General features: G+C 36.6%; 1 protein-coding gene across 7 annotated transcripts in view; it reads right to left on the bottom strand.

The window, feature by feature from the left end:
* NEK1 (NIMA related kinase 1) overlaps positions 1–17,818 on the bottom strand; it is a 51,606-nt gene that overhangs the window by 15,166 nt on the left and 18,622 nt on the right. For 5 of the 7 annotated variants that reach the window (XM_054823549.1, XM_054823546.1, XM_054823547.1 and 2 more), the window contains 10 exons: positions 14,833–15,011; positions 14,619–14,750; positions 11,191–11,293; positions 8,276–8,359; positions 7,635–7,718; positions 3,883–3,960; positions 2,769–2,864; positions 2,064–2,237; positions 523–588; positions 195–429 (listed from right to left, as the gene is read on the bottom strand). In XM_054823549.1, coding sequence (XP_054679524.1) covers positions 195–429; positions 523–588; positions 2,064–2,237; positions 2,769–2,864; positions 3,883–3,960; positions 7,635–7,718; positions 8,276–8,359; positions 11,191–11,293; positions 14,619–14,750; positions 14,833–15,011 — 1,231 coding nt within the window. The remainder of the gene's footprint in view (positions 1–194; positions 430–522; positions 589–2,063; positions 2,238–2,768; positions 2,865–3,882; positions 3,961–7,634; positions 7,719–8,275; positions 8,360–11,190; positions 11,294–14,618; positions 14,751–14,832; positions 15,012–17,818) is intronic. The other 2 variants (XM_054823551.1, XM_054823553.1) reach the window with 2 other exon arrangements.

The following is a 17,818-nucleotide window of genomic DNA, read 5'->3' as shown; positions in this document are numbered from 1 at the left end:
TGCAGACCAATTAATTACTCAGCCTGTGTCTTATTCTTTATCCAAGGGAATACATAACCACCTGTTTTTCAGAAGCAGATGACACACAACCAGCAACAAGATGATAATAATAAAGAGTACTTGCTTTATAAAATCTGACACTACACATGGTAAACTGATTTACTAATATCACAGTGACAAAAAAAAGTACTTACTGTCTGTTCCGGACAGAGAATCTTCCATTGATAACTGGGCTAGAGGAACTACCAACTCAGATGCCCCAGGGTCCCATTTTTTGCGATCTCCTATAAGTGGATGGTCACCACCTTCTTGTTCCTTACCATCCTCAGACCCAGCTGATTCAGAGATATTTTTACACTCCTTTTTTCCTTTCTCATCTTCTTGAGCTTTAAGATTTTGATTTAATCTTCTCAGTATTTCTCGTTTGTTCTGAAATAAGGGTCAACATATATCACTTAAAATAGTACCTTTCTAAAAAGGAAAAAAAAAACCCTAAATGAAACCGAATAAAATTTGACATACTTGCATTGCAAAATCTGGCTTTTTTATTTCCACCTCAGCTTCCTGGACGGCAGTTACATTTTCATCCTTCAAGCCCAAGAAGCATGAAATACAATGTAGAAGGACATGTCAGAAAAAAATAATCTTGAGAATATTAATAGATGTAATAGTGACAAATCACCTCTAAAACCTTTTCATTCACAACTGCACATACAGTGAAACAGAACGTATGATACTTCTGTTTTATGGGGCTTCCCAAAGACAGAATTTCAAAGGCAGTTTCTGTCTTTGAACGTTCACTATCTGAAAGTGGTAAGCAAATGAATCAGACTCAGTTTAAGCAGACAAGTGAAAGTTCAGAGCACAAAACACGCAGAGATAAAGCTAGGTATGACCTCTACAGCAAAATGCCACCAAACTCCAATGCTACAAATGAAGTAATTCTGTAAGAGAACAAAAAAGTGGCAAGGACAGAGTCAAGGAACATCTGTAAAGAAAAGCAGAAAGGAGAAGAGACAACTTTAGTGATACGTAAAATAATCAAACTAAAAATTGAAGGCAAAAATGTAGAAATTATAATCTTTGTGTACAAGGCTTGTCTTCTCCAATTGCTCTGTGTGCTAATTTTTAGTTATAGTCACCATTTTGCATTACTGTAAGACAAATTATCCACATGAAAAAAAATGTGCTAATGATTTAAGTGTTTGTCAAAACATGATTTGTTCATTTTTCCAGCTATCAACTGACATCTTTCAGTGTATTACATTTTATATATGCTATTTAGCAGTAAATTTCACTATATTCCCATAGTCATAGCTTTCAGGGTTGTATACAGTATATAATCCCACACCACACTGAAATCTAGAAACAGCTTGGGTAAACCCACAAAAGTTAGCATCCAAATTAACACGGACTGTGTTAAAAACTGAAATCGTACAATGATTCGTTCATATGCTCAGTTTCACAATTGTTACTTAAATCAAATGGTGGTAGTCATGGTAAATGCATAAGCATTTACAGTATCAGGATCCAAAATCACAGAAAACAGAAATCAGGAAGCCTCTAATACTGTTTTAGACAAGGAGAAGAGACAAAACTGTCAGATTCAAGACTCTTAAACTTTATATTCTCTGTTAGATTCAGCACATATTTTCAAACTCAAGAATTAATATAAAATAGTCCTACATTCAAAATATATTTTCTCACTTCCACCACGTTACAAACTCCTTAACTCCCCTCTTCAAGAGGCTGATGAAAATGCTGGTTAGTTGATGTCATCTTCTACTAATCATGACTGCCTTGATCAAAACTGAAACTGCAGCCTAGGGTTCATCGTAAGCCCTTTTGATCAAAACTGACTGAAATTGAGTTTCAGTGTACAGAGGTATTTCAGCAGCTTCCAACTTTGGGGTTTTCTTTTTTTTTTTTTCCCCTTTCCCTAATTAGAAGAAACAAGTATCCTCAATGATTTTTTTCTACCTAATCTACACATTCTTCTAAGAATTCTTTTTCAAATCAACATTTTTTTTCATTGATTTTACCCTCTTAGCAAAAGTACCTACCACACCCACTTCCTTCAAAGCAGAAGTCATAGAGATGACCGGTGTCCCGGCCTTCACTGGAAGCTGTGGCTTAGGAAGAGCTGCTCCAGGCTCTTGCATTCCATGCATAGGACTGTGCTCTGTAGCTCCCGCATGAAAAGGCACATTAGGATTCTTTACTCCTTTCGCTATCAGCTACATAGATTTAATTACAAAAATTTAAATCAACAAATTACCTTTAAGACTTTGCACATTAAACACAGTATTATCAAATAGGCTCATGTAAACCTTAGAAAAGCACAATAATGCCACATGTTTTCACACAGAAGACAACTGCCAACTGCACATGTGAACTATTTCCAGTTTATCAGCTTCACAACATCCTGGTTTTTGTAGTGATATATTATTAGTTGGACTTCTCACTCCACAGCACACAGAAGCAAAAGAAGATTAAGTACACTTTGGTAAGTTACAGATCATTAATAAAATACTGGAGGTGATCCTAATGAGCCTTAGGTTTGACATGCTTAAATTCTCAAACCAAATTCTTCATTCAAGTACACTTAAGATTAGGCTGCTAATAAGGGAATTCTGATTGACAGATGCTCTCCTCAGTTTCAGAGAACAAACTAATTATCTAAGCTTGAAAAATCACAGTATGGGATTTTAGTTATACAAAGATATGGCACTACATACTTTCTGTGTGTAACAGATTTATTTTCTTACGTGTTCTTCCCAGGCTCTTTTCTCTCTTTCATATGCTTCCTTTCTCTTTCGCTCTAACTGTTCTTTCAGAACTGCGGCTCGAGCATTTGCTTGGGCCTACAGTAAACAAAGAAAGAAAAAAGACCAACTTAAAATGATGAAAAGCATTAGTACCCCATTCCATGGAACAATTTAAAAAGAAACATTCTTGGATTACTTCATCCTCCTTCCTCTCTGTGTAAACTGTGAAAGGACGACTCCACTGACAATCAAAATCACCACACAAGTATAACAACTGACCTTCTAGGTTGAAAATAATGGCAACTTCTCAAAATTTAATTACATATCTTGATGTGCATGGTTATATTTTTAGTGTACTCTTAAACAGAGTAATGTAAAATTAAAATCTCCACTTAAAATTAGTTTTGAAGCCAAATGTATTCATCACAAAATATTAAATATTCAGTTTAAACTTTACATCCTTACTCAACATAAACACAAAAAGCTTCAGTTGCTTTTTCACCTCTAGTTTTAAAGTTAGGCATGAGGTTAGCTTGTTTTCACATTGCTCTTTGCAGATGATGGGGAAAAAAACCCATAGAACAGATAGAGTAATACTTGCTATGCATTGTATGGTACAGATAGTTATTGATATAAGAACACCACATGGAATAAAGTTCCAATCAAACATTAGATTTCTATGCAACACATTTGCTTTAAATGTACTTCATCACAGGGGTATATAGCTCACTTTCCAATCCATATGCCAGCACATGTAAGGAGTTTCGCCTTCCTTTATTCTTTTAACTAAAATAAAGTTGTTATTTAAGGTACATCTTCCTTTCCCTTTCAGTATCAAAATGCTATTTTAGTTATACCAAATTGCCTTTAGGACTAAAGGTAACTCAGAAAAATCTAAAAGGCAAGGATGGGAAAAATCCTTGACTTGCTAATTTGAAAATTACTGAGATTGAACAGTTGAACAGAGTTGTTGCCTCAATGCAGTTAAAATAAAAACCTCTTGTAGTGGATGTATGAACAAACTATTGATAGCAAAATGAAATGTAAGAAACTTCATGCGATACGAAACAAATTCGAAAACAGTAAGTTACATGTCCTCCCTCCCCACAATTACCTTCTGTGCTTCTATCTTTTTGCGTTTCAGTTCTGCTTCCTCACTTGATTCTTGTCCATCAGAACTGGCAGCTTCATTCTGCGAAGCAAAAGTCCTCAAAGAATTATCATTAATTCATGTATTTAAAAGCTGAGTGATATAAGCAACTACTCAGATCATTTGGACTGACTGTATGATTAACATGGATCATAATTTCACTAGGTAACTCCTCACTCAAAAGTAATGTCTACTTAGGCAGAACTTCATCTTTGAGATTTGGGGGGGGAGGAAGCATTTGTTTGAATATGTTTGGTTTTTATTTGTCTGGTTTGTGGGGTTTTTTCTTGTTGTTTTAAAAGATATGAAGCTTTTACAAGCCAGGAGGAAAGCAATGCGCCTACTATTCCAAGGCAAGTGACGTAATGTTGCTGGGCTCTCAGCTGCCACCCCTCATCACTGTTGCATGCTCTGCAAGTAAGAAGGCATATGTCCTGGTTTCAGCTGACAGAGAGTAAATTTTCTTCATAGTAGCTAGTACAGGGCTATGTTTTGGACTTGTGCTGGAAACAGTGTTGATAACACAGGGATGTTTTTGTTATATAGACATGTTCTTGTTGTTGTCGAGCAGTGCTTACACAGAGCCAAGGCCTTTTCTGCTTCCCACACCACCGTGCCAGCAGGATGGCTGGGGGTGCACAAGAAGTTGTGAGGGGACACAGACAGGACAGGTGACCTAAACTGACCAAAGGGATATTCCATACCATACAACATTATGCTCAGTTTAGAAGGAGTTTGGGGAAGAGGAAGTGGCAGGGGGATGGGGGCAGCAGCATTTGGACTGATGGCATTTGTCTTCCCAAGTAACCGTTACGCACGATGGAGCCCTGCTTTCGTGGAGATGGCTGAACACCTGCCTGCCCATGGGAAGTGGGGAATGAATTCCTTGTTTTGCTTTGCTTGTGCTCGTGGCTTTTATTAAAGTGCCTTTATCTCAACCCATGAGTTTTCTCACTTTCACGCTTTCAATTCTCTCCCCCATCCCGACAGGGGGGAGTGAGTGAGTGGCTGCATGGTGCTCAGGTGCCGGCTGGAGTAAAACCACAACAGCATACAAGAAAGGTTTGAAGCTCTGGAATTCCAATTTCTTCCATTGTACGTGCTCCAACGAAGGTGGAATGGGTGAGGGGGGAAATAGTAACAAGTCAGAATATATAAGGTCTACCTCTGAAGTCTCTGTTTTCAATCTCTCACTTCTTTCCACAGCCTCTGCATGTTCTTACAGAACAGAGTGACAGAGTTACACAAAAAAGTTCTGTCAGGAACCTTTTATTGTTCATGACCAACTTGCACAGACTTTTTATTTAAAATAAACTATTTAGAAGGCCTATTTAGTAGGCTTCTTGCAGTATAAGAAAAAGAGTATTATTAGAAATAATTTGGCAAAACACAAGCAAGAATTTTAGGTAAATTTTAAAGTGAAAATAAAAAAAATAAGGTCATGCCCATCTTGGCTTCAGTCAGCTAAAAGGAAAAAATGATGACTGCAAAGAACACTAGAGCTAGAAAAACTTCAGAAAAATAATTTGACACTTTTCATAGGCAACGGGATACATACATATATTCATCTATTGTATATAAAATCAGATACTACGCAGTAGTGGTAGATATAAAATTGTTAATCAACATAAGGAAATAAACATATCTATGACAAGATGTGGTCTGAGAGGGTGTTCCTCTAGAAGTGAACCTCCATGCTAAAGTTTGCATCCGCAGGTCATCAAGGAAAAAAAACCCTTAAACTTGGTCTCTGAATTCTGAAAATTAGTTTAGGCCTACTTCCTGAAAAGATATTAATCTATTCTCTGTTTCTTTGTAGGTGGCATACCTTCTGGGACATGCAACACTATCCCAGGTAAGGTACAGCCACTGGGAAAGGAAGTTAGGTTCCTGATATGCCTACTAACTCACACAAAGAACTAATGCCATGGTCACAGCAACAGTACTTTTATTCGACTTTACGAGCACAAGCAGCCTTGGCCTCCAGAGAACAAGTTTCTGGAGAGTACCTTTACTTCTGCAGTTAACCATACTGCAGGTAGAGTGTAGGTGCTCCTAATTTTGAGAGAAAGTGTTGCAGCTGCTCAGTGAAAAAACGGAAAGAAATAGTGCAGTACAGCAATGGCTCTACACTGGTAACATTTTAGCACTGTTGTCAGTATTCTAAGGGTACTTATGAGCCACAGTAAGATTTGGTAGGGCTTTGTATGGAGATGACTAATCCCACTGCAGCTGTTTTGAAGCTTGTCCAAAACAGCAAAGGAGACAGAGTTATGAGTGAAAATAGCACCAAATGCAATTAAGACAATATGTGCTTACGGTGCATCAGCTTAGCATTTTATGTGAGTCAGCGGTAGCGATAAACTTCACTGACTAGCCTCTACAGTAACTTCATAGGCTCACAAGACCTTGATTTTCCTCTAGCTCCTTAAGACAAACTTAGGACAACAGCCCATGTTGGTGCCATGCCAGACCTAGCCACTAGCACATCTTAGCAAGTTTGCATAGTCTCCTCAGGTAGAGGCATACATAACTTTTGCTCTGGATCATTCACTTTACATTTAAAGGGGCACATGTTCCTCTTCAATGCACTAAAGTTTTGCACCTCATTCAAGGTATTGAACTTGGCTCTCTTGCGTCTCACCAGTGAGATGCAGTCAAGGTTAAAAAAAAAAAAAAAAAAAAACAATTCGAGAGGAGTCACTAATACAGAGAAAAAAAGATAGAATATTTTAGCATTAAAAAAACCCCAATCCAAACCTACAGCAACGCAGAACTCTGTTTAGCTGGGATGGTGGTCCAAGGAAACTGAGTGATACTGAGCACGCTCTTGCTTTACATGCCCATTCACTATACATAAGATGCATGAAAGCACTTAATACAGGTGTTTAAAGGGGAGGGCACAGGGCAGGAACATTTCTCTTGTTTTAAATCATGAAGTATAATGTGAATAAATAATCAGATAATCACTTGAGGAAACCCAAAAACTCTACTGAGACAATGGACAGGAAGGGGAAAAACAGGAGAATGAGATCACACAATGGGTTAATGAAAAGATGGGAACAAATTCCAGACCATATTTACTACATAGATTGCCTCTCAAATGAAACTCTTTTTTAAACAAGTAAATGGATTGCTTCCAAGGGTGCCTCAGATTATTCATTTGACACCTTAAAAAGTGTTCGCTCTGAATCTACTTTATGAACATATTATTTTGTTTTTGTTGTATTATGAACATATTTGGAAAAGTGATGTTTGAAAAAAGTGTATTGATTAAATTGAGCTCATGCCAGGAATTTCAAACTCTAATACACACCTACAGAATGTATGAAAAGAATTGCTTCATATACATTCAGTGTGAGCATTGTCAAAAAGTGAATTCTGGAAAAGTTCCTATAACTAAAAGCAAATAAATATAAATGTGCTAGAGTTTGATGAGAAATTTACATGTCAAATTCAGATGTAACCTTACGTTGTCTTGTTTTTAAAATATTGTTAGTTTACAGGCACTGAAGCTGCACCCCCAGCATTGAAATAACAGATTTTCCATGTTCTGGAAGAAGAGATGGAAATATACTAACTGTGGAAGAGAATTAAATGTCAAAAATATATGTCTACATATAAAACTGCCTACGAGAAAAGTCTTCCTGTGACCATAAAAGAGTACATCCCACAGCCAAATTCCATAAGTATTTAAGATTATTTTTCAAACTAACCTTCTCTCCACGAAGTTTTGCTCTAATCTGTTGACGTTCATTAAAGTTTTGTAGTCGGATCTGTCTTAATCTTGCCAAATATTCCTAAGGCAGAGAAAGAAAATAAGTTTCAGTGTAACTGAGACTTTCTCCAGTATGGTTAACTTAAAACACCTAAGATTCCACAAAAAAATAAGATGGGTGAAAAAAAAAACCAAACAAAACAAACCACACTATTACTCTCACCATATTAGCATTTACTAATCTCCAGAAAAACTCTCGTCTAATGAAAATAAAGACAACTGGAACATATGTTTCCCAGTATTAAGCTATCATTTCATTTTATATCATTGAAGGCTAGGAGCAGTTATATTTATCACAACAGCATTAAGATATACGGAGCCACATCTATATCTATGCACATTCAAGAACCTTTCTGAGACAGACTGGTGTACTATTTTGATTACTTAAAAAAAACCAACAAACAAACGAACAAACAGACCCGAAGTCTAGAACTTTATACAGTAAATTATTTCCTAGGAATTTATAAAGTCCTTTTACTTTGTTACACAGATGAACCATGCAGGGAAACTGGGCACAGTCAAGGTCAAAATAGTGCTATTTGTGTGATGAGCAAAGTGGCAAACATGCGGCAAGCATACCTCTTCCTCCTTGTTTCTGGATTTCCTTCCTCTTGCAGAAATGGGCCTGCCTCCATAGATATCTGCCACGTTTTGCAGTGTACCCTGTTTGCCATTTAATGGTATCAAATTTAAGGTGGCTGGGGCAGTAAAATTATCTGCTTTATCCAGTAACTGTTCACTTATAAGAAACCAAATCCATCAATGATCTGCAGTTGTTCTGAAGTTAACCGATAACCCTTTTTCACTTACATGAAACATATGACAGCAGTAACTAAAATCCTGAGTAGCCAAAGAGAGAGACTAGAGCTTTAAGAATATAGTTGCCTTCTCCCTGCAATTCTGACCTTCTCCTGCTATGTTAGAAAGCCTAAATTCTGATGGGCATAAGTTTTGCTACATCTGGATTATATACAAATTGTGGCACAGAGCTGGCATTTCTGCCACTGTTGAGCCAAGCCTAAAATAAAAGTGAAATCTTTTTATGTTCTTAGATTAAGCTTTTTCCACAATGATTACTTTTTTAAAACATACTACAAGTAGCAAACTCAAAAACCTAATAAAATACTTCAATATACATATTACATCTAACAAGTTGTGTTAAATGCCTATTACATATGCATTCACAGTGTACAGTCTTTGTGAGGGTGACGTACTCAGTGTACTAACTGTCACCAAAAGGATTTCAACCTTTAAGGAAGTCCAATACAAAACAGTACAAGAATCACTTAACTCCAGGTTTCCTGCTTGGATTAAAATTCAAAATATTAAATTATTTTGTTCACGATATACCATAAGCCTCTGCTGAACAGGTTAAAAATACCTTCATTTGTTAACACACAATAAAGACAGTAAGCATACATGTGATAGTTACATGGACCTTCTGCCTTATAAAATATCAGGGCTTTAGCTTTCTGAAACTTGAGTGTAGAGAACCATCGGTAAGTAAATACTCCAGTTAAGTTCTTGATAGGGAGGACTGAATACAAATATTCTGGTTAAATACTCTCTCAGATTGAGCAAAAAATCAGTAACTCAAGGACACAGCACATTTCTTTACTTCTGTGGTTTAGTGACTGGGGGATCAGAGAAGAAATTAAAGGAACCATCCTGGGGATAAGAAGTAGCACACATTCATGAGGACTCCATGAATTCTGGTTTCAGCTTGAGCATAAGTCATACAAAATGGAAAGGAATATTTTCCATGTTCACCTTTCCAAAAAATATTCGTTTTTATTTTTAACTTTTTAATGCATATTCCTGAGTTTTACAAAAGCTGAGAATTGATTTTTAAGAACTGATTTTCTTCCTGTAGATTGTTAACTTTTACTCATCTGCCTACATTGAAATTTTCAAAGACCAGGACTCAATGTTTTACAATGCCACACAGATAGAGTGAAATAGCAAATTAGGTCAGCAGATGTCTTAAAGAAGAGATGACTAAAAGTATCATCAACTCAACTACTGAGTCAAACTTCAGGCTGTCACTTGAAAATCAAAATTGACAGCAACTATATTTAACAAAAGCTGGGTAAATTAGTGCAAGTCATTTGACTTCCAAGTCTTTATACAACAAAGAGCTGCATATTAGTTGATGATTCCTACTGATTTCTCCTCTCAGATCACCACAGTCTGGACAACAGTTCCTATAGGAGAACTACCGCCAGCTAGACAAATTATAGAAGGAAGCTGCTGAGAACTTTTCTGCTATCAATGGCAAATGACAGCGCATGAATTTGGAACCCTGGCTTCGTGTTACAAGTCTTAAACATCTGGAAGTTAGTTTTACAACTGTTCAGTAACCTCTCTGTTTCAATAAGGCAGCCAATTAAGAATAAAATATTCAGGCTCAGCTGAATACATTAGAGAAACCTGAGAAACGTTAACCTGAATACTTGGCTATTTTGCATTAATTGATCTCATACATTTAAACTAATATCAACGAAGTCAAGAACAAAATGGACACAGGTACTACTAAGGACTTGTCTAAGAAGATGCACCCTTAACAAGGATTGTTCATTTTTTCAAAATTATTTACTGGTCTTGGAGGTTGCAAAAAAACAGAATCAGAGTCTTAAAAGTGGAAGACTCATGCATTAAAACTTATATACTAATCTAAGGATTCTTCACCATCAAGGCAGTGAATCAAAGTATCTAAGAATTGCTTACTGTAAGTGAAATAATCCCTGAAACAAAGACGGTCAGTTTAACTTCAGCAGCTGACAGCGATATTGTGACTGTGTGGTATAGGAATAGTGTGGAGAAGCATTAAAAAACCAAAACTCTCCACATTACGAAAACAGATAGTTTAACCACACAAAGTCCTAGTGCAAATGAGTCATTTCCACGATATCTGTACTGCAAAGCAAACTTCCTAGAGGAATATTGAATTTAGAACTGCAAGCATAAGGAACAAAGAACACTTTGTGACACTGTCCACTAGTTAATTTCTAAAGAGCAAAGGCTTTAGAAACATCAACCCTCACAAAGATGAATGTCTTTATAATACTTTCTCAATAAGCAGAATGTGTTTTTGTAAAACACACTACTGTATCTGATCATTAGCTGTATTGATTTAGTCAAACTTCATTTTAGGTTCAAGCTACTGAATAATAAAAGAAACTTAATTTTAACCAAAACTTTAAAGCTATGGACAGAAGAAAATGTAAGTTAATGTTCTAAAAGTCACAATGCCAAGTTAAACACATGCAAAAAAAGATATTTTCCTTTGTTAATAAACTTACAATGATCAGAAATGTATTGTACAATTTTGTTATGTTTTAATAAAATCAAAACCAAAATGCAAAAAACCTACCTTTTTATTTTTAAATACTTAAGGAACATATTTAGCCAGCATTTCATGGTTATGATGATACTTCAAAGATTCATAAAGCATGCTGAAACAGTAATATACATAGGAAGACCAGATTCCATACCATGTGTCCTTCAGCTCGAGCTTTGTTTTCCATGGCTTCTCTCTTTCGTTGCCAGAATTCTTCAACTTGCTTTGCTCTATCTGCAGCTATCCATCCTTTTTGCCTGAGTAATTGCAACACATAGCAAGATGAAAGTCTCTGAAAAATGACACTTAAGAAACTCCCCGCCTTTATTCTAACTAGGACACATACACAAAAAAAGTAACTTTCTATGAGTAAGGCATCTTCAATAAATGCCTTTCATCAGCCAAAATACAAGTCAGATTTCCACAAAATGAGGAAAATAGGCTCAACTAAGTTAAAAGAACAATTAAAAAACAAACCAACAAACCAACCCAAAACACCATGTTGTCCTTCCAGATCCTGGTCATCAAAACAAAAATGAATGTTAAAACATAATCTTAGTGTGATTATTTCTGAAAATGTCTCAGCTTGTTTCATTATTGTTCTTGTTTGGGAGAAAGAAGACTCCTTCAAGGTTTCCCTTCAGAGATGAGCTAGAACTCATCACATGAGCCAGTCAGGTCAATACTGCAGCAGTCTTTTAAGACTGACCTATGTTTGGAGTAAGAGCTTCTACCACTTAGATAATTAGTGCAGTGCTAGTATTCTCAGTGTGTTCTGGCAACTCTTTTGGGGGGGGGATTTTTGTTTGTTTTTAAAGAGACTGTGAAGGAATTTTCCCACATTAGAATTAGCCAGAACAAGATTTTTTTTTCACATGTTCCACACCAGGTCAGGGACCTGCTTAGGTAGAGAAGAAGGTTATGTTCAGGTTACCCTAACAGAGCATTTGGCAAGTCTCCTAGTACATACATACGATCATTTTGTAGAGCATCCCATTTCTGACAAATTGCTTAGAAGTGGACTCAGAGGAAGCTGTCTATTAAAAAAAAAAACCAAACCCAAACTGAGAAATGGTGTAAGATATTTTAACAAATGGCAGAATGATGAGGCAATCCCCTTTCCAAGGTTCCCCTAGCCTCGTTGGACTGAGGAGTATTGGTGGTCCAGCAACAGGCAGGAAGAAATTGGAATAAGTTGATAGCAATAACCCATCAGGCTGAGACAGTTAAAGAAAGAATCATTTTGCAATACAGAAGCTATTGCTAGTAATTCATAAATGAATTAGCGCACTAATTAAACATCCTTGCATCTTGTTTCTTCTCTCCCCTCACCTCCTCACCCCCAAGCAACAAAGAAATCAAATACTTCCATATGCTACAATTCATTAAGAGGAAGACGGAGATAAAACTACTTTGATACAATAAAATAAATGCTGTAGCTGCTGTGAAAAGGCAAGACGATCCACGTACGTGTTACTGGTAAAGAAACAAACACTTGATAATTTTTGTATACACATATTTGACTCACTACAAGATTTTTTACTGTAACTGTTCATTACATATGAACTCAACTGGCGGATAGTGAAATCTGTCCAAATGTGTCCTATAGCTGACATTTAGCTTACAGTGCTGGAGGAGAGGTGCTTCCCAAGCAAAAAAAACCCAAATCAAATTGTCTCAAACCAAATTCACAGAAAAAACTTATTTTAACTAAATTTTATGAAAATGGTTTTCCCTACTCTAAAGCTGAGTAACTCATTTTGCTAAAACATTTCAGCTAGATTTCTTCTGGGCTACACTTCTGTCCAAGAGACAATTTTTAAAGATTGTTGGTGCTGAATATACTTAGCTTTAAGTTAGTTGTGGTAATGTAATCAAAGATTGCAACTTGAGGATTTCTCAACTTCTTTAATATACACTCTAAATTACCTATTTTTAAGAAAGTTGCAACTATTTAAATTCTTTGAGCTAAACATCCTGAACACTTATCCTTATATTTCACCTCCAGCTGAAAGAATAAAGTGCAGGAGAGAAATACTGCTAGGCTAGCTATGAAAATAAAATTGCTTCTAGATAATAAAGTACAAATACTTACCACATTTTAAATACTAAGAAACAGCTCCTCAATTTAAGGCTAAAGATAATGCAGTTTATAAAGAGGAAAAAAAAATCTCTACCTATTTTGAAAGTTCTGCACAGTATTTTCATTGAGTGCTTCCAAGTTCATGTATTTGAGAAATACTGAATCAGTTTCTCTTTATGATCTCTGTTATTCATAATTTGCAGCCCTCTACTATAGCTCCTCTCAATTTTAACACATTTAAAACAGTTTACCCAGGTGTAGCCAAGTATTATTTAATATTGTCAAATGCGTGAGGCAAACTGTTTCCTAATCTAGGCAAGACTGAGGATTGTTGCACTTTATGTGAAGCATTGAGAATAAATAGAGGAGGATGGAAATACACGTCTACATCAGCTGGGAAAACACACCTTCCAGTACTGGGTCGTGCCAGGAGGAATTTTAATTAGCTCACCACAGCCCAAATGAATATAAATAAAATATACCTTGTAGTTCGCAAAATTGTAACATCAGAGTTAAATGTGTGATGTTATTGCTGCCAATTTTAAAATAGAAAAAATCTACAAAGGCAAAATATATTAAAACTTTAAACTGAATAAATTTAGTTTAGAAGAACAAATGTTTTCTTTGGCCACTTCCTTTTCCTCACATTAACTCCATTTATTTCTTCCTCCATGGGATACATCACTGGATCTGCAGAAGTTTAAATAATGCGTAAGAAAATTTGTCCCTCTAGGAAAGTTAGTAATGCTCACATACTAAACTTCTGGAAAAAAAAAAGATACCTTCCCATTTACTGCTCGCCACTGAGGATACTGCTCTTTGGGCAATATTAACACATCTGAAGGAGAGCAAAGAAGTTTTGAAGAGGCCACTTGAAAAAGTGACGTCATTAAAAAAAAATATATAAATCAATAGTTATTTACAATCCTTTTATATATAAAATACTCAGCTTCTAGTAATTGCAAAGAACAAGCACCACCAAATTAGAAGTTGTGCACCATGGCAACACCTGGCATTCACATCTTGACGAAGAAAACTCCTAGAAGTTTTCCACTGATCAATAAACAGGAGCTAACAATTCTGGGAGCATTCTATACGCTCTCCTATGCTAAGGGTCAAACACTGGAGATGTAGAGAAGGCAGTCAGAATGAGACAAGAGAAGAAGAAAGCATCTTGGCAAGTAACACAAAAAGAAGAACTATGAAAAAAGCAAAGGAGGAGGCTTATAATGTTATCTGCCACTGCATTAAGCCACGAATTTTGGCTGAAATCTAGTTTCGTTACAGTTGTTAGTAATCCATTTTTTCCACTATTGGGGAAGCCAAGGTTTCCATTGGTTCTAAAAGAATTGTGGTCTGCAAGGGGCTAACACACAACCAGACGGCACCGTACCAATGGATAAAAGTGATTTTGAGACATGTCCAACTACTAAATGAAACGAGACACAGAACAAGAATCTAACACGTAGGGACAGATTTATGGATTATCATAGTCCAACCTGTTTGCATTGGCTTGTTTAGACACCTCCTTCAATCTTTTCATTTTTTTCCTAACTGCACCAGCATCAGGTAAATGGTGATGACCTGCAGGCCCCTTAGGAACTCCTGGACGTATTCCAGGTGGAATTCCTCTGTAGATAAATATGTACAGTAATTTTCATTACTCTCATCTAAAACAGACCACATGCAGCTTCTAATGGAAAGTAGCCATACCTTTCAACAACTTCTCGGCCTTGTACTTTCGCCCTCAGTTTGGCTTCCCTCTCTTCAGCTACTCTCATGTTTTCCTTTTGCTGTTGCATCTGGTCAAAAATAGCATGATAGTGTTCATATTGTCCCCTGGAAGACACAGGAAAAGGACCAACACCACCTCCGCCGCCATAATATGGTGCCTGGAAATCAGAAGGGGTAGGGTGAAAATCTCAAATACTGCTTTTAACAAGCCCTTCCAATTTTCACCTCTTCAGCAGAATAAAAGCATTAATATGTGCTGCAACATAGTCTGAATTGATCCTAGTTTTATTCCTGGCATGCCCCTATTTTAATGAACTACAAGATAGATAAATTTAAAACTTCTTTTTCTGTTAGCATTCTAGAATAACACAGCATTTTACCTCCCTCTGATAACAGGAGACATCTGTCACATTTTGGAAGTAATTGGTAACAAATCCATGGAAGTGTAATTCGAGATAGATGTTCTACACACCAACAATCAAAGTTTTAGCACAAAAGCTAAAAGTGATACTGTACTAACTGAAGTACTAATAAGGGATTTGTAGCCAAACACCCATTTTTTCATGAAGCTGGAAACGGTTAAGTACACTCCTGAAGTTGCCGAATGGCATTAAGTGCAGATTTATCTGAGAATCCCCATTGTTACCAACTTGTCATTTGGTGTCATCACCAGAAATGAGATGCTTCCCTACTAAAGCTCAGATCAGAGGAGCATCTACCACAAGCTATTGTTCTATGAGAATTATCTCTGTCATTCTCAAAGAATTAGAATTCCTATACAACCTTCATGGGAAAATAATAAAAAAAGAAATGTTGCAAGCAGCTGTGTACAGTAGTAGCCAAGGATGGATGCAGAAAATGTGAAACTGGCAAAACAAGGTTAAGGTTGTCAGCACATGCATAAAAATGTTCCCTTTACACCTGGGGGAAACAGTCAAAATAGCCCACGGTAGTGTATGGAATTTGTTTTAACAATACTGTCAATGTTCCTTCCAGAGTGGTCTTAAGTATTTTAAATAAATTCAAATAGGTGAGTGCAGCTGTGACAGGTTTAAGGTTGCCTACTTAGAAGTTCTTGAACAGATTATAGTTGACAATGGAATTTAGCTCACATTCTGAGTTTCACTTGCTCAACTGCCATCAATAGCTCCCCATGATCCATATGATAGAATGTTAACTGAAAGATTTATCCAGGCATTCAAAGGAATATGCAGGTATGCTGTTCACCTGCATAAAAATAATTTACTATACAAGAATACAGTTTCTACAAATAGAAGGCAAAGACTTGCTTTAGACACTATTCAAGGGTTTGCCTATCATTATTAAAGCTCAGTTTTCAAAAGGATTATCTAAAGAAATAGTATGATCAATCTCTAGGCAAATGCTATGAAGCAGGTGCTCAACAATAGTCTGCAGAACAGTTACAGCCCCTGCTAGAACCACAAATCCAAAGCCAAATCCTTGCCACCTCTTCCCCTACTTTCCCTCAGAAACAGGCACCAGCAACCAACCCCAAAAGACAACAGGAGGATAAAATCATGCAGAGCATGACCCTGCTGTGCCTTCAAAAGAGCATTATTGGAAAGCTTGAGCAATGCTATTCGACAGCATTGTCAGGGAGTTGCTGGATACACTGTTTTCATGTTGGAGAAAGGAGAGGGATAATGAAGTCAAGAACAATAGCATATGGAAACCTGGAGCAATGATAACCTGGCAGCCTGCAGTAAAATTTATACTAAACTATCCAATCTGGGGAAGAGATTTCAGTGAATTTTAAAGCATGTCTGCCATGACATTTTACACCAGTGACAGTGAAAATATACACAACCACTGAACCTGTTTCCGTAGATGACTGAGAATACTGATAACGATGCAGCTGTAGCTACAACAGAACACTTTACACGTTTGCAATGTATAAGGATCTTGCAAGAAAATTCTCAAGAAGTTAATCAGAAACATGATTGTTTTCAGGAACATACATAGCTCTGATCTAAACGCGACGATGTTGATATATTGTGTGGTATGGAAGCTTGCATTGGTGCCTGCCAGTTTCACCTTGAGAGACAGAGAGAGAAGGACGGCACAGGAACCAAATGATGGTTTTTTTTATTTTACCATTAAATCAGCACCTGGTATTTTTTAAAGTCTGGTATGCTTAAGTTTGCTTTTATATTTAAGCTTTATTTCTATGATGTGTGGTGCACATCAAAGATGATGTTTATTTTGAAATAATATACTTCATAAGCAGCTACTGAAAACTCATGAAGTGCTTGTGTATTCCTCATATTCTTGTACAAGGAACAGAAAATAAAATCTCTATTCATTTTGACTCTACTGCCCAGTCAGAGCTTGTTTACAAAAATCCTATTAAACATGTTTAGGCCAAGTATTTTTGTAAGACTCACTATCACCACAACAAATAGCTGTGTTTTAATCCATTTTCTATTGTCAAATAGATTTGCACCAGAGCAATACTTAAATTCCTGCTCTGGCTCTGTCTCGTGAACGTACCCAGACCTTTATTCAAATAACTTCATAAGCCTACTTCCCAGAACAGTTGTTTTTCCATGAAACTATGACACACACAAACACGCAAAAAGAAACTGTCACAGGAATCAGATTAAATTCTGCAAGAAAGTGAACGACTAAAGAGTTTACTGCTTTCAGAAAAAAATAGATTTACTCAGGATATTTCACCCCCCTCCTGAACAACTTATCAGTATATATAAACATGCTAAATAACAAAGAACGCTTAGAAGCAGGTGTTTAATACTGGGGAAGAAGTTCACTATCATAACAGGAGAACCTGGAAAAAGATTTCAACAAAAGAATTCAAGAACAAACTTGAACGTGAAAGAAGCTGTTCATGCATAGATTCAGCACAGGAAAAGTAGCAAAAGCAGGAGTGGAGAAAAAAAGTGGTGCATGAAAACCATTACTGGCAGAAAGAGAAGAGATTCAGGAA

The sequence above is a fragment of the Grus americana genome, chromosome 4 (assembly GCF_028858705.1).
Source record: "Grus americana isolate bGruAme1 chromosome 4, bGruAme1.mat, whole genome shotgun sequence".
Taxonomy (NCBI): domain Eukaryota; kingdom Metazoa; phylum Chordata; class Aves; order Gruiformes; family Gruidae; genus Grus; species Grus americana.
The sequence above is the reverse complement of the archived record's forward strand: the minus strand, read 5'-3'. Positions and strand labels throughout refer to the sequence as shown.